At 42.3% G+C, this 23,519-nt stretch overlaps 1 protein-coding gene across 19 annotated transcripts in view; it reads right to left on the bottom strand.

The window, feature by feature from the left end:
• LIMCH1 (LIM and calponin homology domains 1) overlaps positions 1-23,519 on the bottom strand; it is a 329,186-nt gene that overhangs the window by 152,687 nt on the left and 152,980 nt on the right. For 18 of the 19 annotated variants that reach the window (XM_082728805.1, XM_082728814.1, XM_082728813.1 and 15 more), the window contains exon 3: positions 18,856-18,925. In XM_082728805.1, the coding sequence (XP_082584931.1) occupies positions 18,856-18,925 (70 nt within the window). Of the gene's footprint in view, positions 1-4,605; positions 4,802-18,855; positions 18,926-23,519 lie in introns of those variants that run through there. The other variant, XM_082728800.1, reaches the window with a different exon arrangement.

The following is a 23,519-nucleotide window of genomic DNA, read 5'->3' on the forward strand; positions in this document are numbered from 1 at the left end:
AGACAGAGAGGCAGGTAGAAAAAGAGAGAGGAGGAAGCAGAGAGCCCTACTGAGCAGAGAGCCCGATATGGGGCTCTATCCCAAGACTCCGGGATTATGACCTGAGCCGAGGGCAGAGGCTTTAGCCCACTGAGCCACCCAGGTGCCCCCCATTAATTATTTCTTAAAAGTCGACTGATCTCTTGACCATTATATTTGGTAGTCAGTTTTGCTAACATCAAAATGGATTAATTCTTTAGCAGTAATGTGAGATCCCATTAAGATTTTGATCATTTTTTTAGTTCTTCTTGTCACTGTATTGGAGTTCATCTAAGCGCACACAGTAAATTCTTCCTCTCTTACTGTTAATCCCTGCACTGATGTGAGACTGTCGCTCTGACGTAGGAAAATGCCTAGCTCAGGTTTGCTCACGGTATCGTAAAATGCAGCGATGGATGGACTTTTGGGTACAGCTGAAATAACCATGTGGCAAGAAATCTTACAAATACTTATTTTACAATAACGGAACAAGAGAGAAATGGGGAAAATAGGTCAACCTCTGAAAATAGGTAGCATGGGCTATTGAAGGGCAGGAAAAAAAAAAAAGTAAGTCAGGAAAGAGGAGGGCTAGCTGCCAGCCAATCAATTTTCTCCTTCCCTCTTCCCAACCCGTTTCTGTTTTATAAGTCTACTTGAATCAGTTTTTCTCCTACGTATTTCTTTTTTTCCCACAGGTTCTTATTGCTAATTTCATTTATTTAAATTTTTAGTCCTCAATTACCTTGTTTGACTAGTTTGAGAGCAAACACCTCCTACCATTAGTACTTTCTCAGAAAACAAACCATCTGCACACACACACACACACACACACCCTTTATCTATAGATTATATATATGTGGATACATATATGGATATAGATATAAATATGAATTTCCTAGGCTTCTCCATATTCCTAAAAGCAAAATGCAGCAGTAGCAGAGTCTGCATAAAATTAATAAGTTAGGCTCTCTTAAGGTTGGTTAGTTATTCTGAGAGTGAAAATTTAAACAGAAAGGAGGAAGATGAAATGAGAGTCTATCAGAAGAGACTCCAGCAAACTCAGGACTAGGGTGAAAATCCCTTGGTTGTGCAATAAGAGGAAAGGGAACTTGAGGCAGTCTGAACCCCACTCCAGCACAGAGCAGCCAAGAATAAGCCAGCAAACACAGGCCAGCTCCCGGCTGCTCCTCATCTTACAACATGGCTCAGGTCAGGTTTTCTGATGTCAGTGCTGGGGTCAGCTCTAGGAAGGGCAGGGAAATCTCAGTGAATATTCAAGTTGTATCCTCTATGGTATTTGCAGGGATCTGGCCAACAATAGCCAGGGGGCTGTTTACCAAACTCATTCTCCAGCACCACCCACAAAAATACCGGGGAGCTCACTGCCAACGCTTACATGGGGATCACACAGTAAGAACTGAATACAGCCATGTCCCACTCACTTCATAAGCTCTGTTTCTTGAGAGATGGCTGCTGGGGAAGAAATGACTGTTTACAGAAAACAGAGATCCCAGGAATTAATCCAGTCACCAGGATGAAAGTAGAATGAAAAACTGTTCATGATTCCATTCCATAGATCACACGAAGTGACTTTCCCAGGTCTGGGCTGTAAGACATCTCAGGATAAAATCATCACTCAAAACCAGATCTGGAAAAACTGAGTGAATGGCTTAATAGGGCTGGTACAAATCACTGCGCAAGTTCTCCAAAGTCAAAAAAAAAAAAGATTCTCCAAACTGAAACATCAGAATGTCCTACATACTAGCCAAGCCAGATGCAGATAAGTAGCTCCCATACATCCTTGTATTTCCAAGAGATGCGAGGCTCCGGGCTCTGAAAGGACCAAGCAGAAGCCTACCTGCCATGGAGGGGCAGGGAGCTGGAAAGGGAGAAGGAATTCAGCCTTTTCCAATCTATACCTTCAATCTATACCTTGAAGACTCTTGGGGCCTAATGGCTCTTATTTCATATCATTATAACAACTGCTTTGGTTCTGTCATTCTTTCACTATCTGTGTTCCTTTATGTTCCAGAGATCAATTATACACATCACTGCTTTGGATTCCCCTCTAGTTTCATGGGTCAGTCCAATACCCATTCCTACCTACCTCGCACTACAGAAATGGGCTTTGCACATCACTCCATAAGCATACAACTCTCCCTATCTCCTTACCCCTCACTCGTTATTGGCTGCCACGCTTGAAAGCATCATTGTTTTAGGTCAACATATCTTCTTAACACTGAGAAAGGAACATAGCAGCCGTGTTCCCTGAGCCAATGAATCCTTCGTACCCACCAGAGTGTAGACCACAGCATTTGAGACTGTGTTTGTTTCAGCACTGAACAGCCCATGTTTAGTTTAGTACCTGGCATGGAGGAGGAGCTCTATAACTATTTGTTGAGAGATTAGAAGTAACTTTTTTCCCCTCAAATTCCACTTTATTCTTTTATTCTCAAGTTATTCTCTGTACCAAAGGTGGTTTGTAAATCACTGAAATCCTGGCTTAGGGGAATTACTGAACCCAAAAGACACAGTCAAAATCTCCAAAGTTCCCAAATTCATCCCAATAACCAATCCCCCTCCCGTTCCCTGTCCTTCTCCTGCTCTTCCTCCTCTTCGTATCTGGAACCACATCACAGGCAAAATTCTAGGCTCTTGACCTCTATTAGCTAATTCAATCTCTATGAAAAGCATATAAGGTAGTGACTACATTATTCCCATTTGACAGACCAGGAAACAGAGGCCTCCGGGACTTCCCAACCCTGCCCAGGAGCGCACAGCTCAACTGCAAATCCAGGATTTGAATTTCGGCCATCGGACTCCAAAATGCCAGCTCCTAATCACCACACCATACTGCCTCTTGAAAAACAGCTGTCGAGGAGACTAACTGAGGGCCGTGAGGAATTATATACCCCAGCCAACCATTCAATAAAACCTTTACTGAGTGCCTGTTATGTGCCAAATGCTGCAAACAACCCCCCCCCCCCCACCAACAACCACGAACATCGTTTCTATGTCACAGTCCTCATCCCCTCTGCTCTCCCCGTTGCCAACAGTACGCACACAGAATCTGCTAGCCTGGGACATTTAGGAAGAAGCTTTTCCTTCTCTTTATCTTTTTAAAATCCCTTACAGAGAACACAGCTATCCCTTCTCTCAGCCTTCTGTGGAACTCTAGCAAGAGCCAGGGGCCAGATGCTACAGCCTGTGATGGCACAGACAGAGATCTGAATGGAACTAAAGAAATGAAGAAAATGGTGTCTTGAAGTCCCTTGGCAACCTTGCTGGACCCTGCTTCATGGTCAAAAAGGCAAGCCAGAGAGAGAGAGAGAAAAAAAGAGAGAGTAGTATATTCTGGCCCCTTCTTCCCATCCTCGGAGAGGTCTCCTGGGGTAGCAGGGGACCCCCACCCCCATCCCGAACACACCTTCCACCAAAGGCGGGAGGCAGAGGGGCTTGCACCGAGGCAGAACCTCTGGATGAAAGGCAGGCTGCGGACGCCTGCGGCCTCTGTCTGGTCTGACCTTCACGTTGAACCCACCCAGGCAGCACAAAACAATCCTCTTCACCCCGAGGCTGCTGAATCAGCGCCGCTGGGAACGACCCGAAGGGAGATTTCTGACTCCCGAGGCATTTGGTTTATTCAGCACCGTGAAGGAAATAGCAGCCGTTCAGTGAGGGAATAAAAATGAGGAGTTGGCTGAATAAAGGTGATAAAAATAGATTTTCCAACTCTACGAAGATGAATCATTTTGCCATGGGGATTCGCCAGGTTCTGTTTCAGCTTGGTTTTCAACCCGGCCTCATAAATTTGACGAAGGAAAATTTCCTTCCCCTAGATAACCAGTGCCATGGAGCCGTTAGCATTCAGACAGGTCCGACAGGGATTTTATTAGAGAATTGCTCAGAAATAACCTCCATTCCTTCCCCGGCCGGCAATAATACTGACTTTGAAGGACGAGGTTCCAGGAGGACTAGATGGGGAGAAGCAGCCCTTGAGCCCAGACTCGCTGCGTCTTTAAACCCCCTCCTCAATTTCCTCAATTCTCTCCCTCCTCATCTTAAGAAATGGAGATTTGTAGATCGCCTAGAGGTGGGTGGAAAGAGGAACAGAATGTGAGAGGGGGCTCAGGTGAAACCACACCTCAGACGTTGGCAGTCAGTGTTCTCCCGACGACACCACGTGCTGTGGGGGCCCAGAGGCCTGCTGTTGGGATAAATCTTTAAAATGTAGCACAGTTGCTTTTCATTTGCAAAATTCTTGAAAATCCTCTTTCTTTTGACCAAACTATATGTCTATGTGTCTTCCATGGCACACCCCAAAAGGAAAAACAAAAAACAAAAACAAAAACAGGCTTTCCTTAGAGGATAGAAAAAACTTCATTAAAAGCAACAGGTAGCACGAATTATCAGAGGACAAGGTGAACTCCAGAGGAAAGGAACTGTGATCGTATTTTAGCCACACCGCAAGTGTATAAAAGGAACTTCTTGTTTTTTTTTTTTTAAACCAAGTGTTAACCTCTAAATAGCTTCTTTCCTTCCCTCATGGATACCCGTAAACACATATAGGTGATGGGTCTTACTTACCCCGCCATGTGCTCCTGCTCTGCGTTAAACTCCAGCGTGCCCACACCAGGAGATGGGTGGGGCATCTCTTCATGGTGCTCAGGACACAGCAGCTGCAACCTTCCCTCACATTCTCTCTCCCCAGCCTGTCCCCAGCACAGCAAACCCAGCTCTGCCCAGGAGCAGGCTGCCGCAGCCTGAAATGCTGATGAAGTGAAAGGGAACTTACTGGAAGAGAGCGTGATTGCCACACCTATTGGGGAGGGAGGCGGAGAATTCTGCTCCCTCTGAGGAAGGGGAACAGAATCCCCAAGAGAGGCAGAGGCCCGAATGCAATTCTGCTGGAGAACTTTGCGACAGCTGCTAGTGCCCTGTAGGCACCTGATGCCATCGGTCAATGTGGCTGTGGGAAAGGCGCCCAAGCAAGAGGACCTGAGGGATGAGAGTTCAAGTTCTAACTTGGAAACAAAGTAGCTATGTGACTGCCCCCCCACCCCAACTCAAGTCACTGCCTTTCTGATTCCCTTTCTGAAATCCTAAAGCCTTTGCAATCATCGTGAGCATAATAAATAATAAGCACAGATACAAGTCTATTGGAAATATACTATGTACCATCCAAACCATATTAGGCGTTTTTTTTTTTCATATTAGGCATTTTATGTACATCGTCTCATTCAATCCCACGGTATGGAGAGGAGGCTTATCAAATGCACTGTATAAATGAGGAAACTGGTAAACTCACTCCATGAATTCCCCACGAAAATAAAGACTCATCATATCCGATATTCAGTGCTTTGAATTTAAATGTAGGCATTGAATCTTTGTGCCTGAAGTCGAGATGACATCTGAGGTTGGAATTTCTGCACTGTTGGATGATTAATGTGTTTACAGTGCTCCACCGGTATGATTCCGAGATACTAGTATTTATGGTTATGACCGTTCAAGCTACTGCAAAACCCATTTCCCACCTGTTGCTTTTTATTAAACCTCCCTCAAGGACATGAAATATTTCTTCGTGCAAGAGTCTAAAAACGGGGATCCTGAAATACGTGAACAGAAACCTCGCGTGTGGATTTACCATTTGGAATTTTCGAATGCTATAAAATACAGTGTCTACAACCAATTCATCATTCATAAAAGCTTATTAGATTGATGCGCCAACTGCCGCCCCATAACCTGCCAACTATTAGTACTGATACATCAAATGTTCGGCTGACGTTCAATATTTATTAATAACCTCTGTGTTTCTTTCCTAGCGTATCATCTCCATGCATTATACTCTGTTTTATCTTTGACTTCATTCTAGTTTTTAAGGGAACTTTTTATTTCAGTACAGTTTTTGGATTTACAGGAGACTGCAAAGACAGTACGGAGCGTCCCGGCATAGCCTGTAGTCCGCATCTGACACGGCCTTGAGACACATTTATGACAGCTAATGAACAAACACTGGGATGCGACTCTTCACTAAATACCAGGTTTTTGTTTGGATTTCATTCGTTTTTTGCTAATGGGCTTTTTCTGTTCCATGATCCGATCCAGGACACCACATTATTTTCACTTATCCTATCTCCTTAAGTTCCTCTGGATTTTTCCCGTTTTTTTGATGGCCTTGACAGGAGTCATCCCCGGTCAGATATTTTGTACTTCATTCTGGGTTTGTCTGATATTTTTCTCACGGTCAGACAAAGGTGATGGGTTTCAGGGAGGAGGATCACAGAGGGGAAGTACCATTCCCATAAAACCCTATCAGTCATCCTTTTATTTTTTTAAATAAGTGAGGAACATAATTAAGTCCAACAAAAACTTGAAACCAAACAAAGTTAAATAGCAACAATTAATAAATCAACAATTAATTTATCAACAAGTGATAAATATCAACCAACTGACTCAGAAATATAATACTTTATATTGGGGAGAGAACGACACAGAGGGAAGCTAATTTTCATACCCACTGAGACAAGGGGAGACCCAAGATTCTAGCAGGAAACCAGCTAATTACAAGAGAGGTGTCTAGCAAGTCCTTTTGAAATGTTTGCCAAGACAAACTTCCTACAAAAACAATCTCAGATTATGGCACATTATAAGAGAAGTACTGGTTGAGCCTAGCACGGTTTGACCCTTTCATACAATGCTTACAGAGATGAGGTGAAATTTCTTCTGTTGTCAAGCAACAGAACCCCTATAACTCCAGCTTCAGAGTACAAGCTAAAACTTGGTTCCAAAAAACAGAAGTAAAACTTAGGCTAAAATATGTATTTCCTGCTATTATATATATTTTTTTCCTCACAGTTCCTAACTGAAGGTCTGTTCCTGAGGGGAAAAGAGTGAGGAACTGATGTCATGTCACAAACTACTGAACGCCGTCCAATGAAAGATAAGAGAGAACAAGTGGTTGCTTTCTTCAAAGAATGGTTTTTGGGTTTTCCCCAACCCCCCCGCCAGGGACAGGAAGGGGAAAAAAAACTCGAAAAAAAGTTTTATAACACTGCTATATTTAACCCTCCACCTCGACACAGACACAAAATAATTATGGAAACAAGCTTGGAAAAATAATTTCTGGTGCACGAAGAAGATTTTAGCTAGCTGGTTTAGGCATTCATAACACATATGAGTAAAGTACTTGGCTGGCTTACTCACTGTTATGGGCTGACGAGCGTAGCCCCCTGCCCTATTTATTTATTTGTTTATTTATTTATAAGATTTTATTTCTTTTAAAAAAAGATTTTATTTATTTGACAGACAGGGATCACAAGTAGGGAGAGAGGCAGACAGAGAAAGAGAGGGAGAAGCAGGCTCCTCGCTGAGCAGACAGCCCGATGCAGGGCTCGATCCCAGGACCCTGAGATAATGACATGAGCCAAAGGCAGAGGCTTTAACCCACTGAGCCACCCAGGTACCCCTCCCCACCCCATTTATATATTGAAGTCAGAACTCCTGTAACTCAGAAATGTGACAACATGTGGCAATAGGGTACTTAAAAAGGTAATTACCATTAGAGTGGGCCCTAATCCCAATATAATCCATGACCTTCTAATCTAGAGATTAGGGCACAGATATGCACAGGCACACAGTAGAGACCAATATAAAAAGATGGCTGTGGGAAAGCTAAGGGGAGAGGCCTCAGAAGAAACCAACCTTACCCTCATCTTGATCTTAGACTTCTAGCCTTCAGAACTGTGAGAAAGTTCATTTCTGTTACTTTAGGCCCCCAGGCAGGGATCTTCTGTCATGGCAATGCTAGAATACTAACCTGATTACCTAGTACTAAGAGGGAAGTCTCAGGGAATATAAGAAGCTAGCAGCTACGAGATTGGTAGATACTGTATTTCAATTAGTTGTCAGTTATTTGGAGATCTTCCTAAGCCACGATCTGTCATGATTTTCCTATCTAAGTGCAGTTGCTAATGGCTCCTCCTGTGGTCTCCAGCTAATTTCAACACCTCTCCTTCCTCCTCACTATTTCTGCCAACATAGCTCACACACTCCAAAGATAAGACTATAATTTGGGAGGGAAAAGCTTCAAAGCTTGTGGTTTTAGAAAAAGAAATAACTTGTCTCACATAAACTTAAGCATAAGGATTTAACTTCAAAATAATCCATTCATTAACCTCATCCAATTTTTTTATAACTTTTTCCTTGAGTTCCAAACCAACATTTCCAGTAGTCTGCCAGACATCTGCACATGAATGACTACCTCTTAGATAGAGCCAACGCAAAATGTCCAAAAGAGAATTCATCTTTTCTCTTGGAACCCACTTTTCATCCCCAGCTCCCATGATTCCTTTTAATGGCATAGTTATTTTCTAGGTTGTTTGAGTCCAAAATGTAGATGTCATTTTCCTCAGATTATTTATCCAATTTTATCAGTTCTACAGTGTACACTTTTTTTTAAACCTCTGAGATAAATACACATCTTTCCATTACTGGTGTCTTACTGCCATGCCATAAATTAATTGGCAGCTTTTTTCAATTAGTCATATTTCACAAAACGGTGTGTCCTGTAATTGATGACAAATTATACTCAGGGAAAAACATAGAAACATAAATTCTATCTCCTCACCTCCACTCCCACTGCTTCTACCAAGATTTAGGAGCTTGTCATCTCTTGCTTGGACTACTTGTGTCCTAACTGACTTTTGCTGCTGGTCTTTTTCCACAGTCTGCTTTTCACACAGTTGTCTGGGACATGGGATTCCTTTGTTTTCAATGGCTCTTACTCATAGAAAACATGTCCAAACACCTCCAGGTGGCATGTCTGGTCTCAGCTTACTGTCCCCTGTCCATTTTCTGCAGCACTGATTTCTCTCAGGGGTCCTAAGACCCCAGATGCAGCCACATGCAAATACTAGCCCTTCTAGACAAGACCTGGGCTCTTGTGGCTTCAGTCCATTCTCCTTCCATCCCTGGAAGCTAGAATGTGCTTCTCCCAACTCTTAACTCTTCACTATTAGTGGATGCCCAGTTCAGACAGATCCCACAACTTCCCAAGTTCTTAATCTCAAGTAGGTATTTTTTTCTTGTCCCTCCCTGCATATTCTATTTCATTAACATTTCAAGTTCTATCTTTATTAGACTGTATGTATATATTTGTCTCTCAGAACGTGACCTCCTGAAAGGCAGGAATTATGTCTTGAGTCACAAGTAGGTTTTCAGTTGGGAAGCAAGAGAGAACATGTCATCTCTCTTTAGTGTATCTGGGCAGAGGGAAGCTGGAAGACAGAGCTGAAGTGTCATGCAAGAGAGGAGGTCCAAGGAAAACTGCGTTATCTTTAAAGCCCTATAAGAGATGCATTTTCAGGAAAATAAGCAATCTTTGGCCTGATTTCTAAATAGATTAACATAACCATTTCACTCACAGTGGCAGGCAGCTTCTGAAGAGCTCCCAGGAACCCTTCCTCCTGGTCACCCTGTAGGTCCTTGCGTGATCTGCCCTGGAGGGTGGGCTGACTAGGGACTTGCTTTTGTTTTATCTTATTTTTGTGACTTGCTTTTAATTAAGACAATATGGCAGAGAGGATGAAACATTATTTTTAAGATAAGGTTAAAAAGGACTGTAACTTCCATCTTCTTTGTTCTCTCTCTCTCTTTCCAGTTCTTCTTGCTGGCTCACTCTGGTGAAATGAGCTGCCACATTATAAGATGTTTTATGTGAACAGGCCCACATGGCAAGGGACAGAAGATGGCTTTGGCCAACATCCTACAAGGAACTGAATCCTGCCAATACCCATGTGAGTGAGCTTAGAAGCAGATCCTTCCCTTGTCAAGTCCTGACATGACATCGGCCAGCTCCTTGATTGTCGCCTTCTGAGAGACGCTAAACCAGGGACCCAGCTAACCCATGCCCAGAGTCTTGACCCACAGGAAGTATGAGACAATAAATCTTGTTTTAAGTCACTGTCTTGGGGTAATCTGTTACACAGTAATGTATAATTATACAGTCACTGAATAAAAAAATCAGAAGGTAGATAATCACAGGATGAATGGGAAGAAGAAAGAAAGAAAGAACAACCCTCCATTCAGTCTTCCCAAGTGCTCCAAACAGATGTACAAGGGAGCCAACTTATTGGTCTGATCCAATCACATCAGTAGGCATCAGAATTCTTTCATTCTGTCCAACTCACTAGAGAATGGCTCTCATCAATGGCCACACTTTTACCTGGTATTCACTATGCGGTCAAGTCTTTTGGTTTAGTTTGCCAATTACCTGTAGTCCTGGTTCCCAAGAGCAATATATTCAGTGGGAAATAAAACTAGAATGTCACCTTAGCTCAGGGAAAGCCTTAAATGCCTTTCTGAGGTATTTGTATTATACTCCATATGCAGTGGGCAGCCAGAGAAAGTTATTCGAGAAGATAAGGGACAAGAGACCATCGGTACTCTTAGAAGCTACCGGTGAAAGCTGTTAGAACTAGCAGCACACAAGCCATACTGACTTGGGGGGCATCAAATGAACTAAGCACCGCCTAAGTTCACATTCTACCATTTGACTGAAGGCAGGATCAAGCACCAAAGACTTTGCATGTTTTGTTGTTGTTTTTTCCTGCAGTCTTTGCTCAGTTGTGTCCAAACCTACTAAAATGCTAACCACCATCCCTACCTCTGTCCGGCCTTGGCACCATACTCAAAAGGAGCGAATTGAGCATTCCTTCTGTGTGTGGTATGAGAACACGACCGAGGTTTCTCTCACCGTGCCAGGGATGAGGATAAAGGAAAGTGTGTCATTAAACTCAATTTTGGCTGAGATTCTTCATGAGGTCTATTCATTTCTTTCTGTGAAAATACCTCCTGCACACAGAACATCTCTCAGCTGCCAGTTTTCACTTGTCCCTCAAAGACAAGCAAGACCACCTCCGGAGACCCCTCATCATGACCACGCCACTACCGCAAAGACCAGAGGAAGGCGGGAAAACACACTGAGAGGGAGGATTCCAAGTCTCTTCCCCTCCCCTGGCCGTGAAGGAGAATTCTGTGTCGCCTACCTCCCGAGTCTTTGTTACCCAGAATCAGAACCATGTGTGAAGGGGGAATTGAAAGGAGCTGAGTGTAGCGGACTGCTTTGCACTAGAAAAGGCTGAGGGTGAGCAGAGACAGAGAAAAGGATCAGAAGCAAGACAGATGAGACCGAGTCCAATGTGAGTCTGCACGATTTTAAGAAGTTGGAGATGGGGAGAGATTTGAAGTGAGCTGGCAAGAGTAAGATTTGTGTGTGTGTATGTGTATGTGTGGAGAGAGAAACTCTAACAGAAAGAGAGGAGGGCATTTTAGAAAGTTCTGCTGCACGTTATAAACGGAACCACTCCTAACATTCTTTTTTAAGACTTCAGTAAAGATTTCTAATCTATTATTTTATCATTTGTTGAATGGGTGCCCCATGGACTGTGGGGCTTGAGGTGTGGCCGCATGGAGACTGATTTTAAATTTTACCCATTAAAAACAGGCCACCACCTCAATTTGGAAAAGTTAATAAATCTTAAGTGAGACGGATGAGAGGTTGTCTTCTCAAAACATATGACCTCCTTAGAGGTTGACACTTCTGGAAATAGATATTCAGGAGTGTTGAGGTCCAGTGACATAGTAAAAGGCCTAAAGGACATAGTGTAACATACCAGAAAGGGCACAGTCTCAGGAGTTGGGCAAACCAGGGTCCAAATCTCAATTCTGCCTCTTGTTTACTGGAAAGCTGGTAACTTACGCCTTTGCACCTTTGTTTCCTGAGATATGTAAGGATAGAGCAATAATTATATCGCAAGGCAATTGTAAAGACTACGGATAATCCAGCACTGTACCTGGTCCGTGCTAGGCATTTACTCTATGATGTTTATTATTATGGTCATTTACACCTCTGGCGCCCCTCTTTGCATGCTCTGCCTTCCTCCTGGCCTCAAACCGTAACTTCAAGTGGAAGAGAAACAGAGGCTGAGAAGAGAACTTGGACTGGCTTCTTCTGAGGACACCTATAAGCCAGCCTCTTGAAGGGAAGGGAAATACTTGAAAAATTCTAAAGGCAGTTGTAGAATAAAACCCTAAAACATCGGACATTGCTGGAGATGAGCTAAGGCACACAGGAGCTAACCTGCAGGTAGGATTTGCAGGAAACCAGTCCTTGGCAGGCAGAGACCCAAAACATAGATGTGGGCCTCACATCTATGGTGTTGTCATCTTCCTAAAATGATGACGTTTGTGTAAGGGCTTTTCACAACTGTTACTCAGTTTTCAACAGCTTTGTGTGTTTACTTTTTGTCCAGATCAATATTTTTAAGCTTCTCATAATATGGAAATCTCTACAGCCTTTTCATCTCTTCCCCTGCTCTGACCTCCCTCAGATGATGAAACACCATCCCGTCTGCTATCAGTTTCGTAAAATAAAGCAGATACCCTTTGAAAGCTTCCTAAAGACCACAGAGTTTATGGAAACTTACATTTTTTAATCCATTTCAGGAAGCTCAGCTCTAAGTATATTTGCAATCTTATCTTTGGATTAAGGAAAAATACATCCTTTTTCTAAAAAATAAGTTTTTGAGTGGGTTAGGCTAACTAAATGGTAGGATAATTCTACTAGTTCCATTTCTGCTAAACCTTACTGAACTTCAGCTAGAGTCAGATCTCTAGCATTCATGAGGCAAAGAGTTGCTCCAAGAAGTTAAAGCCTTTCACAGAGCTTGGGAAGATACTTAGAAGGTAGTGGCCGAAAGATGGCGGGGGCAGGAGAGAGATGAACTAAAAAAGCAAGTCTTTGCTTTCCCTTCTTTCCCACAGAGGGGAAATATCTGTCATTTACATGTATCCCATTTTCAACTGGAAGCATTTATGAGAAAGACAACCAAGGAGGAGGGTGACCTGGGCTCTGGACCCATCTCGGCATTGACTCTTTGTGTGATCTTGGGCAGAGTTCCCCTTTATGGACCCACATGTCCTCATCTGTAACCCAAATATCTCTAAGATGCCCCTCCAGCTGTAAAATTCTGCTTTAAAAAAAAAAGATTTTTTTAAAATTTATTTATTTATTTGACAGATCACAAGTAGGCAGAGAGGCAGGCAGAGAGAGAGAGGAGGAAGCAGACTCCCTGCTGAGCAGAGAGCCCGATGCGGGGCTCGATCCCAGGACCCTGGGATCATGATCTGAGCCGAAGGCAGAGGCTTTAACCCACTGAGCCATCCAGGTGCCCCTGTAAAATTCCCTTGTTCACAAATCGCTTTCATCCTCATAGATTCACAGGCAAGATCAGGCAAATATTTCACGATAGCTCTACAAAGGTTCCGCGCTCGAGGACAGAATCCCCAAATATCATCTCTTCCCCATTACACTTCATACATGCGCACGTGCACGCGCGCGCGCACGCACACACACACACACACACAATGGCCGTTGCAATTAAAATCTGTGCAAGAGAAAGCTTCATCCCTAAGTTCCTATTGTTAGCAAGGATTTCATACATTTGTGTCTCTTCCACATAGTCTGTTTCTGGGATGAAAGAGAATTTCGCACACTCTCTAATGACCATTAAATTACATTTTGGGATGTGGCTTGATTGTGCAATCCTGACACACTGGCAGATTAAAGGGCAGCATTTTTCAACGTCTTTGGTATGCCAAGACCTAAATTTGAGGTCTTTGTCTCTGGCAACAGCTCACTGTATCACCAACACCTAAAAAAGAATGCGAGCATCTGCAGGCGGTCACCACGCGGCTGCGTATGTCAGCAATCCTTACAGAAGAAACCCAGACCCGGATCCAGGGTCTTTGCATCCTTGCCAGGAAATCATTTTCAACTACTTTGTTTTAACACCTTCACCCCTGAATTCTTTGCAACCACAGCTCAACTCAGGGGCTGAACTATACCTATTCATGCCTTTGTAAATCTACACGTGTTTATAATTTGGGGTTGCTCTGTGAAAACACACTTTTCTATTTATCTTCAAGTCAAGCAGCTGGGCCATCTTAATGGATTCTTCTCAACACCAGGCCATTAAAACACACAGGCATGGATTCCAGGCATGAAAACCCTCCTGGCCACACTTCTTAGGTTTCCGTGGCCCCTGCTACTGAGGACTTCTTGATCGCTAGATGGTCAAGGACCTGTCAACCGCCTGACAAGAGTTCAAACCAGACTAGAGGTCTGTGGGTAGCACCTGAGCAGCTGTCTGCTCTTTCCTGACTGTCACAAATAAAAGAGGAAGAAAATGTCATGTGAAAAATGTGCTCACATAAAAGTCTGCCATCTCAGGGGCGTCTGGGTGGCTCAGTGGGTTAAGCCACTGCCTTCGGCTCGGGTCCTGATCTCAGGGTCCTGGGATTGAGCCCCGCATGAGGCTCTCTGCTCAGCAGGGAGCCTGCTTCCCTCTCTCTCTTTCTCTCTCTCTGTCAAATAAATAAATAAATAAATAAATAAGACTTCATCTCTGCTGATCCAAGATGGTCAAATCTACTGCTTACTCAAGGTTGCCCACTCCAGCCCCTCTAGAAAAGAGAAGTAATGTCTTTTAATTTCCAACTCTTTATATTGCAAATTTTTAAGCCTACAGAAATGTTGCAAGAACAGTACCATGAAAACTGTAGACCCTTTCTCTAGAGCCAACATTTTGCCACATTTTCCTCCCTCTCTTCCTTCCTTTCGGTCTCTCTCTCACTCTCTCCAGTGTTTGTGTATATAAAATTATACACTGCAGACACAGAATTCTATTTGCTGAACAGTCTTTGACAATATAGTTCTCAGATGCAGGAAGTTCAAGACTGAGAAAATACTATTATCTAATATTCGATCTACATCAAATTCCTCCAGTTGTCCCAAAAATGTCTTTCACAGGTGCTCCTTCTCAATCAAGGATCACGTGTCTTTTGGCATATCACCTTAGTCACCTTTCATCTGTAACCATACTTCTAGCCTTTTGGGGAGGGAAGGTGTCTCCATGGTATGTCCTCTCATACTGGACTTTTCTGATTATTCCCTCAGAGTTGGATTCAGGCCAAATATTTTGGCAGACATTCTATCAAGGTGATGCTGTGACTTCTTAGTGCGTTACCAGGACACCTTTCGTTGTTTGTACCCACCATGCATATTGGTAACTTTGATCATGGCCAATTAACTGTTTAAAGCTACAATGTCTTAACAAATATTAAACCATTTACATACCTTCTATTTCAAATTTTTAGCAACAGCTTTTCAAAATCTTACTCCCCAAAGCATATTTCAAAAGTTATCTTTTATCTCTCTAATATATTCCATTTTTCCTAAACTAAGAAATGCTGTTATTCTATGATAAAAGGTCATATGCACCATAAACATTAAAGGCTTCCCAAAGGAAGTGGTTTTTCACTGGGTCTTGATAAATAAATTGGATTGTGTTGAGAATCCAGGGGGAAAGCATTATATTCACATGAGGTATCATGAGCAAAGGCACTGTACATGAGAATAAATAATATTTGAGGAACTGTGGGTTGACTATAATAATCCAGGCAAGAGAGCAGGCCTACTCTAGGCCTTGTTCAGGGGCCAAGGAGATACAGACAAGCAGACAGATGGGGGAAAGCTGCCAGATTCTCTGAGAACTGAACTTGGGCAACTATAGGTCTGTGATGCCTTTATTGGCACTGGGAAATCAGTGGGTGGGAGTGGTCATTTAATTCTAATTTGAGTATGTTACTTTGTGGTGCTGGTAGGACATTGAGATGGAGCTGTCCAGTAAACCGAACAAGAGGTCCAGAGTTCAGGAGAAAAAAATGTGGTGAGCAATGATGATTTGGGTCAGTGCTATGAAAAGTGGGAATCATGAGACAGACAAGAACATGCATACAGAAAGAAATGAGACAACAGATCTGTTGTCTTCTTCAGAAAGAACCTAGAAGAACATTAACAGAATGGGGGGATGGAGGAGAGGAGGGTGGCAGTTTTGTTTCTTGCCAGGAACCCAACTACTGTACGAATTTTTGGCAATGCTGTTTTGAAGGTAATTGTAGGCGAGGAAACACATCTGACCAGATTTGTAGTATCAGGAATCATTAATGAATGGGTTGCAATTAATTACATTTAGATAAGTATTTTCAGGAGGACTAAGGATAACTCTGCTGTGTGTGTTTCCAACACCATCATGCAATTAACTCAGTTCTGACACTCTGTACCTGGAGATCGTGTCAGATCCCACAGATTAAGGGCTCAGTCCTGTGAGACTTGCTCCCCTCCCCACTTCCCGTAACAATCCCAAAGCCAAGTTGTCTCCTGTGTTTCTGACCAATGGGCTATAAATCTGAGGTTCCCATGACCCCCTCCTTGGGCTTGGTTAATTTGCTAGAGTGGCTCACAGAACTCAGAAAAACATGGACTGATATTTACCAGTTTACTATAAAGGATATTATAAAGGATACAGATGAATAGCCACATGGAAAAGTACGTAACAGGGCAGGACATGTGGGAAAGGGCAGAGAACTTCCACACTTTCTGGGCCTGCCACTCTCCCCAAATCTCCCTGGGTTCACCAACCAGGAAGCTCTCCAGACCCCGCCCTTTTGGTTTTTTATGGAGGCTCCACTGGCCACTGGCATCTGCACTCCACTTCCAGCCTTCTCCCTTCACTGAGGTTTGGGGCTGGGGCTGAAAGTTCCAACCCTCCAATCACCTGGTTGGGTTCCCCAGGCAACCATCCTCCACCCCCCCACCTTGGGGCTTTCCAGAAGTCACCTACCTCATTAACATAAAGTCAGGTGTGGTTCAAAGGTTGTGAATAACAAGACACTCCTTCAAACTTTATAGGACTAGCTTTATTTCAAGAATCAATGACAAAAGACCCAATAGTACTACAAAGATGTCCCCATGGCTCTTACTGCTTAAGAAATTTCAAGGGTTTTAGGAGCTCTGTGCTAGACACGGACAAAGACCAAATATATTTCTTATTACAAGCAACCACAATAACAAACCGGTAAAAAAAAAAAAAAAAAAAAAGATATAGGTGATAAAGAATGAAGATAAGTGAGGAAGTGTTATTCAGAAAAGGGCAAGAAAGAGGAAAAATGATGGAAAGGACAAAGCGAAAAGGAAACTCACAGGGAAAGGAGAAGAGGAGAAATAAAAGTCAAGGACAGCAGTGGGAGGAAAGCAACCAGAGCCCCTTGTTTTCTTTAATCAAATTCCTGCCTGCTCTAAAGTGGAGGCAATATGTGAAGAGTAACATTTGATCCATGATAAGAAATGCTATAAAGATCAACGCACGTGTCCTAAACCTGTAATTTTGCTAGAATTATTTATGATTCACATTTGAATTAAAGTTTCAAAACCCTTTTCTCCTTTTCTGGACTCTGGGCTATTGCTTTGGTTTCTGTGGATTTTACTCCCTTGACTTCATGCTGTGCATTTTATTCCTATAACATAAAATCCCAGAGTTCCAAGGTCAGGAAATGCCACAGGCTTGAGGCCAAACAGATATTTGTCAGCATTATTAAGACTGTGACCTTAATATTTGGAAGAAATGGACTTCATAAAAATTCTAAAATAATATATACACACATTACTATATGTAATACATAATACAGATACAGAGATTATTTTATAAAATATTCAAATCCATTCCTTCCAGATTTATCTACTGTCTATCCATCTGTTAACTTACCTGGCTACATGATTCCAACAAACATTAGAAAGATTTTTTAAAGAGTAATTACCAGCTTACCTACTGACCAGTATGGGAAATAAAATGCATTTACAGAAATATCAATTCTTATGATTAAAAAAAAAAAAAAATCCACTTCGTTCAACTTGCTGAAACCACAAACCTTATTACCAAAACCCTTATGGTTCACAAACACAACCTCTTTTTGTGGGGGAAAGGAGGTACCTCTAATTTTAATTAGTCATCCTGATATGGCAAAGAAACTTTCTGACAACCCTCAGTAAGGTCTGTGTAGGAGCCTGCCTAAATTCTTGACATTTTTCTAATTGTTTTCTGCCAAACCACATGCAGAGAAGACGGTCACACTGGAAATAGTCAGTGAGTCCTTACTGGGCCACATACATCCTTAGCATTTTGTGCACACGTGTATGTGTGCACGGTCCTTCCGGAACTAAGCTATATTTGTCTTCTTGATCTTCCACTTTCCCCCTTTTCACCAAAAAGGCAACATCAACTAAATAATTAACATGAGTCGCCAGGAATTATATATCAATGCATTAAAAACTTCAGCTTCTGACCACATGTGACCCCACGCGTTTTGTCTGTCTAAACGGATAGGTTCAGGAGGGCAAGGGCTTTTCTGAGACAAGTCTCCCGATGACATAAGGATCACCTGAGCACCCATTATGTCTTTAGAAGAGATTTGGTCTCCAAATGTGGTATTTAAACACAGGTAGATTTTAAGGCCCAAACCAGCAATTTATGATGGAAGTCCTGCTTGTAAATCATGAAATTCTCTTTCTCTACCTCCCCCTCCCTCCCTTTCCTTCCAGGGGAATGCAGTAAAAAATGAAATGAGAAAACCATAATTACAATCACATTCTTCCCCCTGGGGTCAACCTAATTATCAGCCTCTCGCCCCAAAACAAATTCACCTCTTTAAGAATGATGGTCCTTATCACTCATGGGAAGGATACAAACAAAGATTAAGTTGCCATTTAGGCATAACTGCGATCTTTCATTTTTAAGTGACCTCTCAGTTTAATGGATTCAATGTATCCTCATTCAAGTGTAACATACATTGCAGGGGAGAACTGTAATAAATGGCATTGTCATGACCCTTAGGTTAGAGCTAAGGAATATTGGAAAATAAATCTCAATTCTGGATACTCACCAATCCCGCAATGGGGGTAGGCAATCTATTGATCTTTTTAACAAGTCCTGGCTTTATAGCATTCAGCAACCTGTCATGAAAAAGGCAGAATGTCAAGTGAGGCATAAAGCAAGACAGATCACACAAATCACCTTTATCCGGGGCCACGGCTAAATTGCTGAATAGGAAAAGCAGTGAATTTAAAGCGTGTAGTAAATCGCAGTAATCGATGAGCCTTCATGCATACAAGTGGAGAGCTTTGCCAGCATCAAGTTTGTCCATAGCAGGTGAAGTTTTAGAACTGAGGAATGCTGGGAAAGAAGGGATGCAGACGGGAAGGTGTACCAAGGGATAGGACACGGATATGAACGGGATGGAGGTCGGGAGGGAACTGTCTAGGACTGGAGCCAGCTATTATTACCACAGACAAGGCCTGTTCCCAATTCTCCTGGCCAAGGCAGGGGTCTCTCCAGGAATGCATTAAGTTCAGAGACCAACATCTGTCTTTGCAAATAATTTGCCAAGACTAATTCCACCTCCAGACCCCTTTGGCTCATTGAGAGTGGCTTGTTAAATGTGGGCGATCTTCACTGAAGAAAGGGAAGAGAATGGTTAGTGAGAAGTTAACCAATCATGGCTTAAAGACTCTAAATAAGGCTTACCACAATTCCCTCGGTACAGAAGATATGTGAGCAAAACATCTTGGGGGTCAAGGTTGAAATCACGTAAAAATAGTAATATAAGCAAAGGAATGTTAAAAAAAAAAGAAAAAAAAAAAAAACCCCAAAAACAAAACTCTAACTCCCTGTCTTGAGGAACTAGTTCCGAGCAAAAAGAAACAAGGAAGGCAATCTGTAAAAGGAAAAAAGGGCTGGCATCAGAGTGATGTAGTGGAATGTTGCATTTGCGAACTAAGTTATTCAGAAAGGAATAATGGAAGGCAGGGAGCTGCAAAAGGGAAGCGTTTATTCCCACATTCAGGAATTAGAGAGGGGAGGCCATCGGGTAACTTATCTCAGGATTGCAGTGCAAAGAGAAAACTAAGGGAGGCATTTATCACAACTCGGGGTCCAGCAAACTAGGAACCATGGGCCAAATATGGTCCAGTGCCTGTTTTTGTAAATAAAGTTTTACTGGAGGCCAGCCATAGCCATTCATTTATGTACTATCTACTGCTGCTTCTGTGACAGCAGAGTTGAGTTACTATGACAGAGAACATATGGCCCACAACGCATACAATTTTTACTATTTGGCTCTTTACAGAGTAAGTTTGCCAACTTCTATTGTCATTCACGGAGTCCAGAATGATAGAAAATTTTGAAGAACCTATGCTTGATAGATCTCTACAAATTAGTAACAAAAGAGTCATTGAAACAGGTTGGTAATTAGTCTTGAATTCAGCTTCTGTTTGACTTTGACACACTGTATTCATGAACTGAGAACCATCGGCCCACTGCTCACGACAGCCGGGATCCTGGTTTCGCATCAAGGATCAGTCCGTCTGTTCTGGGTCACTTTCACGGCAATTCCAGCACGCCCCCACCAACAGGCACCGCTCAGAGGAGACACGTGCTTTTCGCCCAGTGACAGCCAAGATGGCACTCTTCTCATGAGCCCACTTCGTTTTATGCAGGAACCTAATGTTTTTTAAAAAGTGCTTCTTTATGACTTATTTTGGAATTACTGGTTTTTCAAGTCGGAAGACAGCTTGTTCTCTCCTCATTTTACAGCTTAGAAAATTGAAGCCTGATGATGATGAATGAGTAACTTCTCCAGAGCTGATGAGTGGCATAATCAGGCCCAGAATCCAAGTTTCCTGGATCAGCACATTCTCGTGTGCAGCGTTAATGTTCCGTATCTCATGCTTTAAAGTAAGCAGATAGATATGATGTCTCCAAAGTGAAGTTTTCAAATATATGAACACCTAGGATATGTTACTTTTTTCACTAGATTTTAACAGTGTCATGTTTAACTGGATTTTAAAACAGTATCTGTGCACAGTATTAGTAATTCAAAAGACCCAAATCTCACCCTTACCCGAGTCCCCCAGGGTCCCAGACTATTCCCTGAAGGTGACCTTAAAGACCTTTCAAAGAAAATATATAGAGATACATATAATTTTTTTTTTTAAAAGGACAGATGAAGCATAAGTAAACACTGTCCTCCACCTTGTTTTACCACTTACCGATAGTCCTTGGAGGGAGAACAATGTGCCTTGAAGCATATGCCTTATGGATACATGTGGACCTACATCCTTTTTTACCACTGTGGACCGCAGACTGGATGCGCAGCTCGCAGGGACTGAAAGCACTGGCTCTGGAGTCCAACTGACCGAATCCAAAGCCCAGCTCTGCCATTCCCTGGGACTATTACTTAGGGCAAGTCCCTTAACTTCAGCCTTGACTGTAATATAGAAATACAATAGTACCAATTGCACAAGGGTCACTGAGTCTTAAATGGGACAAAATACGTAAGGAGTTAGCACAGAGCCTGGTGCATAGTAAGGTCTCTATCAATGTTTTTCTACATTTGTCTTAAGCATTTATTTTATACTCATTCAATTCATTGTATTTTAGATCAACTACTTACTCTAATACTTTTCAATATTCTAATGAAATAAAATACCACTGCTACCAGATCCTCAAGCTTTGTTGCTAATTAGCCAAAGCAGAAAGAATAACAAATACCCTATTAAAGAATTTATAAACTGAAAATCCTCCTTTAAAAGGCATCTTTGGGGGCGCCTGCGTGGCTCAGTGGGTTAAAGCCTCTGCCTTCAGCTTAGGTCATGATCTCAGGGTCCTGGGATCAAGCCCCAAGTCTGGCTGCTCAGCAGGGAGCCTGCTTCCCTTCCTCTCTCTGCCTGCCTCTCTGCCTACTTGTGATCTCTGTCAAATAAATAAGCAAATCTCTAAAAGGCACCTTTGTATTAATAAGTTTAGTAGCAATGCACCATCATCTCCTCTTTTAGTCAGGTTCAGATTTTTTTAATAGACTTTATTATAGCTGTCCTTTCCCAAATTATATGGCAGAAATCTTTCCTGTCACAAGATGTTCTTCAAAAACAACTATGAGATGCTGGACCTTAACCACAAAAGAGCCACACACACACACACACACACACAACACAAAAAAACCCCAAAACAAACAAACAAGCAAAAAATTCTGACAAATGTTTAGCCACAAATTAAAAAATAAAAAGCTAAAGTGCTCTTAAATAATTGGAATGCTTTCAAGATCAAGGCAGCTGTGTTTTGGGTTTTTTTTTGTTTTGTTTTGTTTTTTGTTTTGTTTTTTTGCATAAACATTGCTCTAGTCCGGTACGCAGTTTACAGTACACAACAATAAAAGATTACACAGAATTGACATTGCAGGAGTGCCCAACACCTGCCTGTCTTGTATTTTGCATTAAACTGAGGACGTTTCTTGCACATATTAGGAGACAGATGAGAAGTTCAAAAAATACAGCGATGGGTAACAGTCAAGGATATTCACCTGCAATTTTACTAACAACCCCTATCGCCTACCTATGTAAATTAAATATAAATATTTTCAATAAATAGCTCTTGACAACAGGCTTTAAAGCGATGATTATGGGGCGCCTAGGGTGGCTCAGTGGGTTAAAGCCTCTGCCTTCAGCTCAGGTCATTATCTCAGGGTCCTGGAATCAAGCCCCACATGAAATTCTCTGCTCAGCAGGGATCCTGCTTCCCTCTCTCTCTGCCTGCCTCTCTGCCTCCTTGTGATCTCTGTCTGTCAAATAAATAAATAAAATCTTAAAAAAAAAAAAGCAATGATTATATTTTATATTCATGAACCCTCTGAGATCTACTGTGTCCAACTATCCTGTCCTGTAGAGACAGGTCATGTATTCATTCCACCATTTTTATAGAAGAAAAGACAGCCCCAGACAGATGGGAAGACCTCCCTCAGAGACATGCACAGCTGCTTCGCACCACAGCCAAGACAGCCTTCATGTCTTAGGCCAGTCATTTTATATGGAAACTCTGTGTTTTAGAAAGTCCTGCTTCAGTATGTGCAGCAAAGTACAACTCGACACTCACACATACACAAAGAACAAACCTTTTACACTTAATGAAGAGGAAGGTGTAGTAAATTTGGAATAAGTAATCTAGGTTTTAAGAGCTAAACTCTACACTCATTAGCCACAGGCCACTTACAAGTCCCTTAAGCAGAGTGTCAGTTTTCCCTTAATGGGGATTTTGAAAACCGCACCTTCCATCCAGGACTGTGGTGAAGAGCCAATGGGACAATGTGCATTGTAAGCGTTTGGTAAATGGAAATTTATCTCCTCATACCCATGTGGTCTACTACGCACACCCTTTTTTGCTAAGTAAGTTCAGGTCATTTTATTTTTATTTTTAAATTTTTTTAAAGATTTTATTTATTTATTTATTTATTTATTTATTTATTTATTTATTTGACAGACAGAAATCACAAGTAGGAAGAGAGGCAGGCAGAAGGGATGGGGGGAAGCAGGCTCCCTGCTGAGCAGAGATTCCCAATGTGGGGCTCAATCCCAGGACCCACACTGGGATCATGACCTGAGCCGAAGGCAGAGGCTTTAACTCACTGAGTCACCCAGGTACCCCAGTTCAGGTCATTTTAGTTTCAAGTTTTCCATTAGCTAGCTGGCGAAGACTAAGGTAAGTATTTCTTATTTT

This window comes from Mustela nivalis (assembly GCF_964662115.1).
Source record: "Mustela nivalis genome assembly, chromosome: 4".
Lineage (NCBI taxonomy): Eukaryota > Metazoa > Chordata > Mammalia > Carnivora > Mustelidae > Mustela > Mustela nivalis.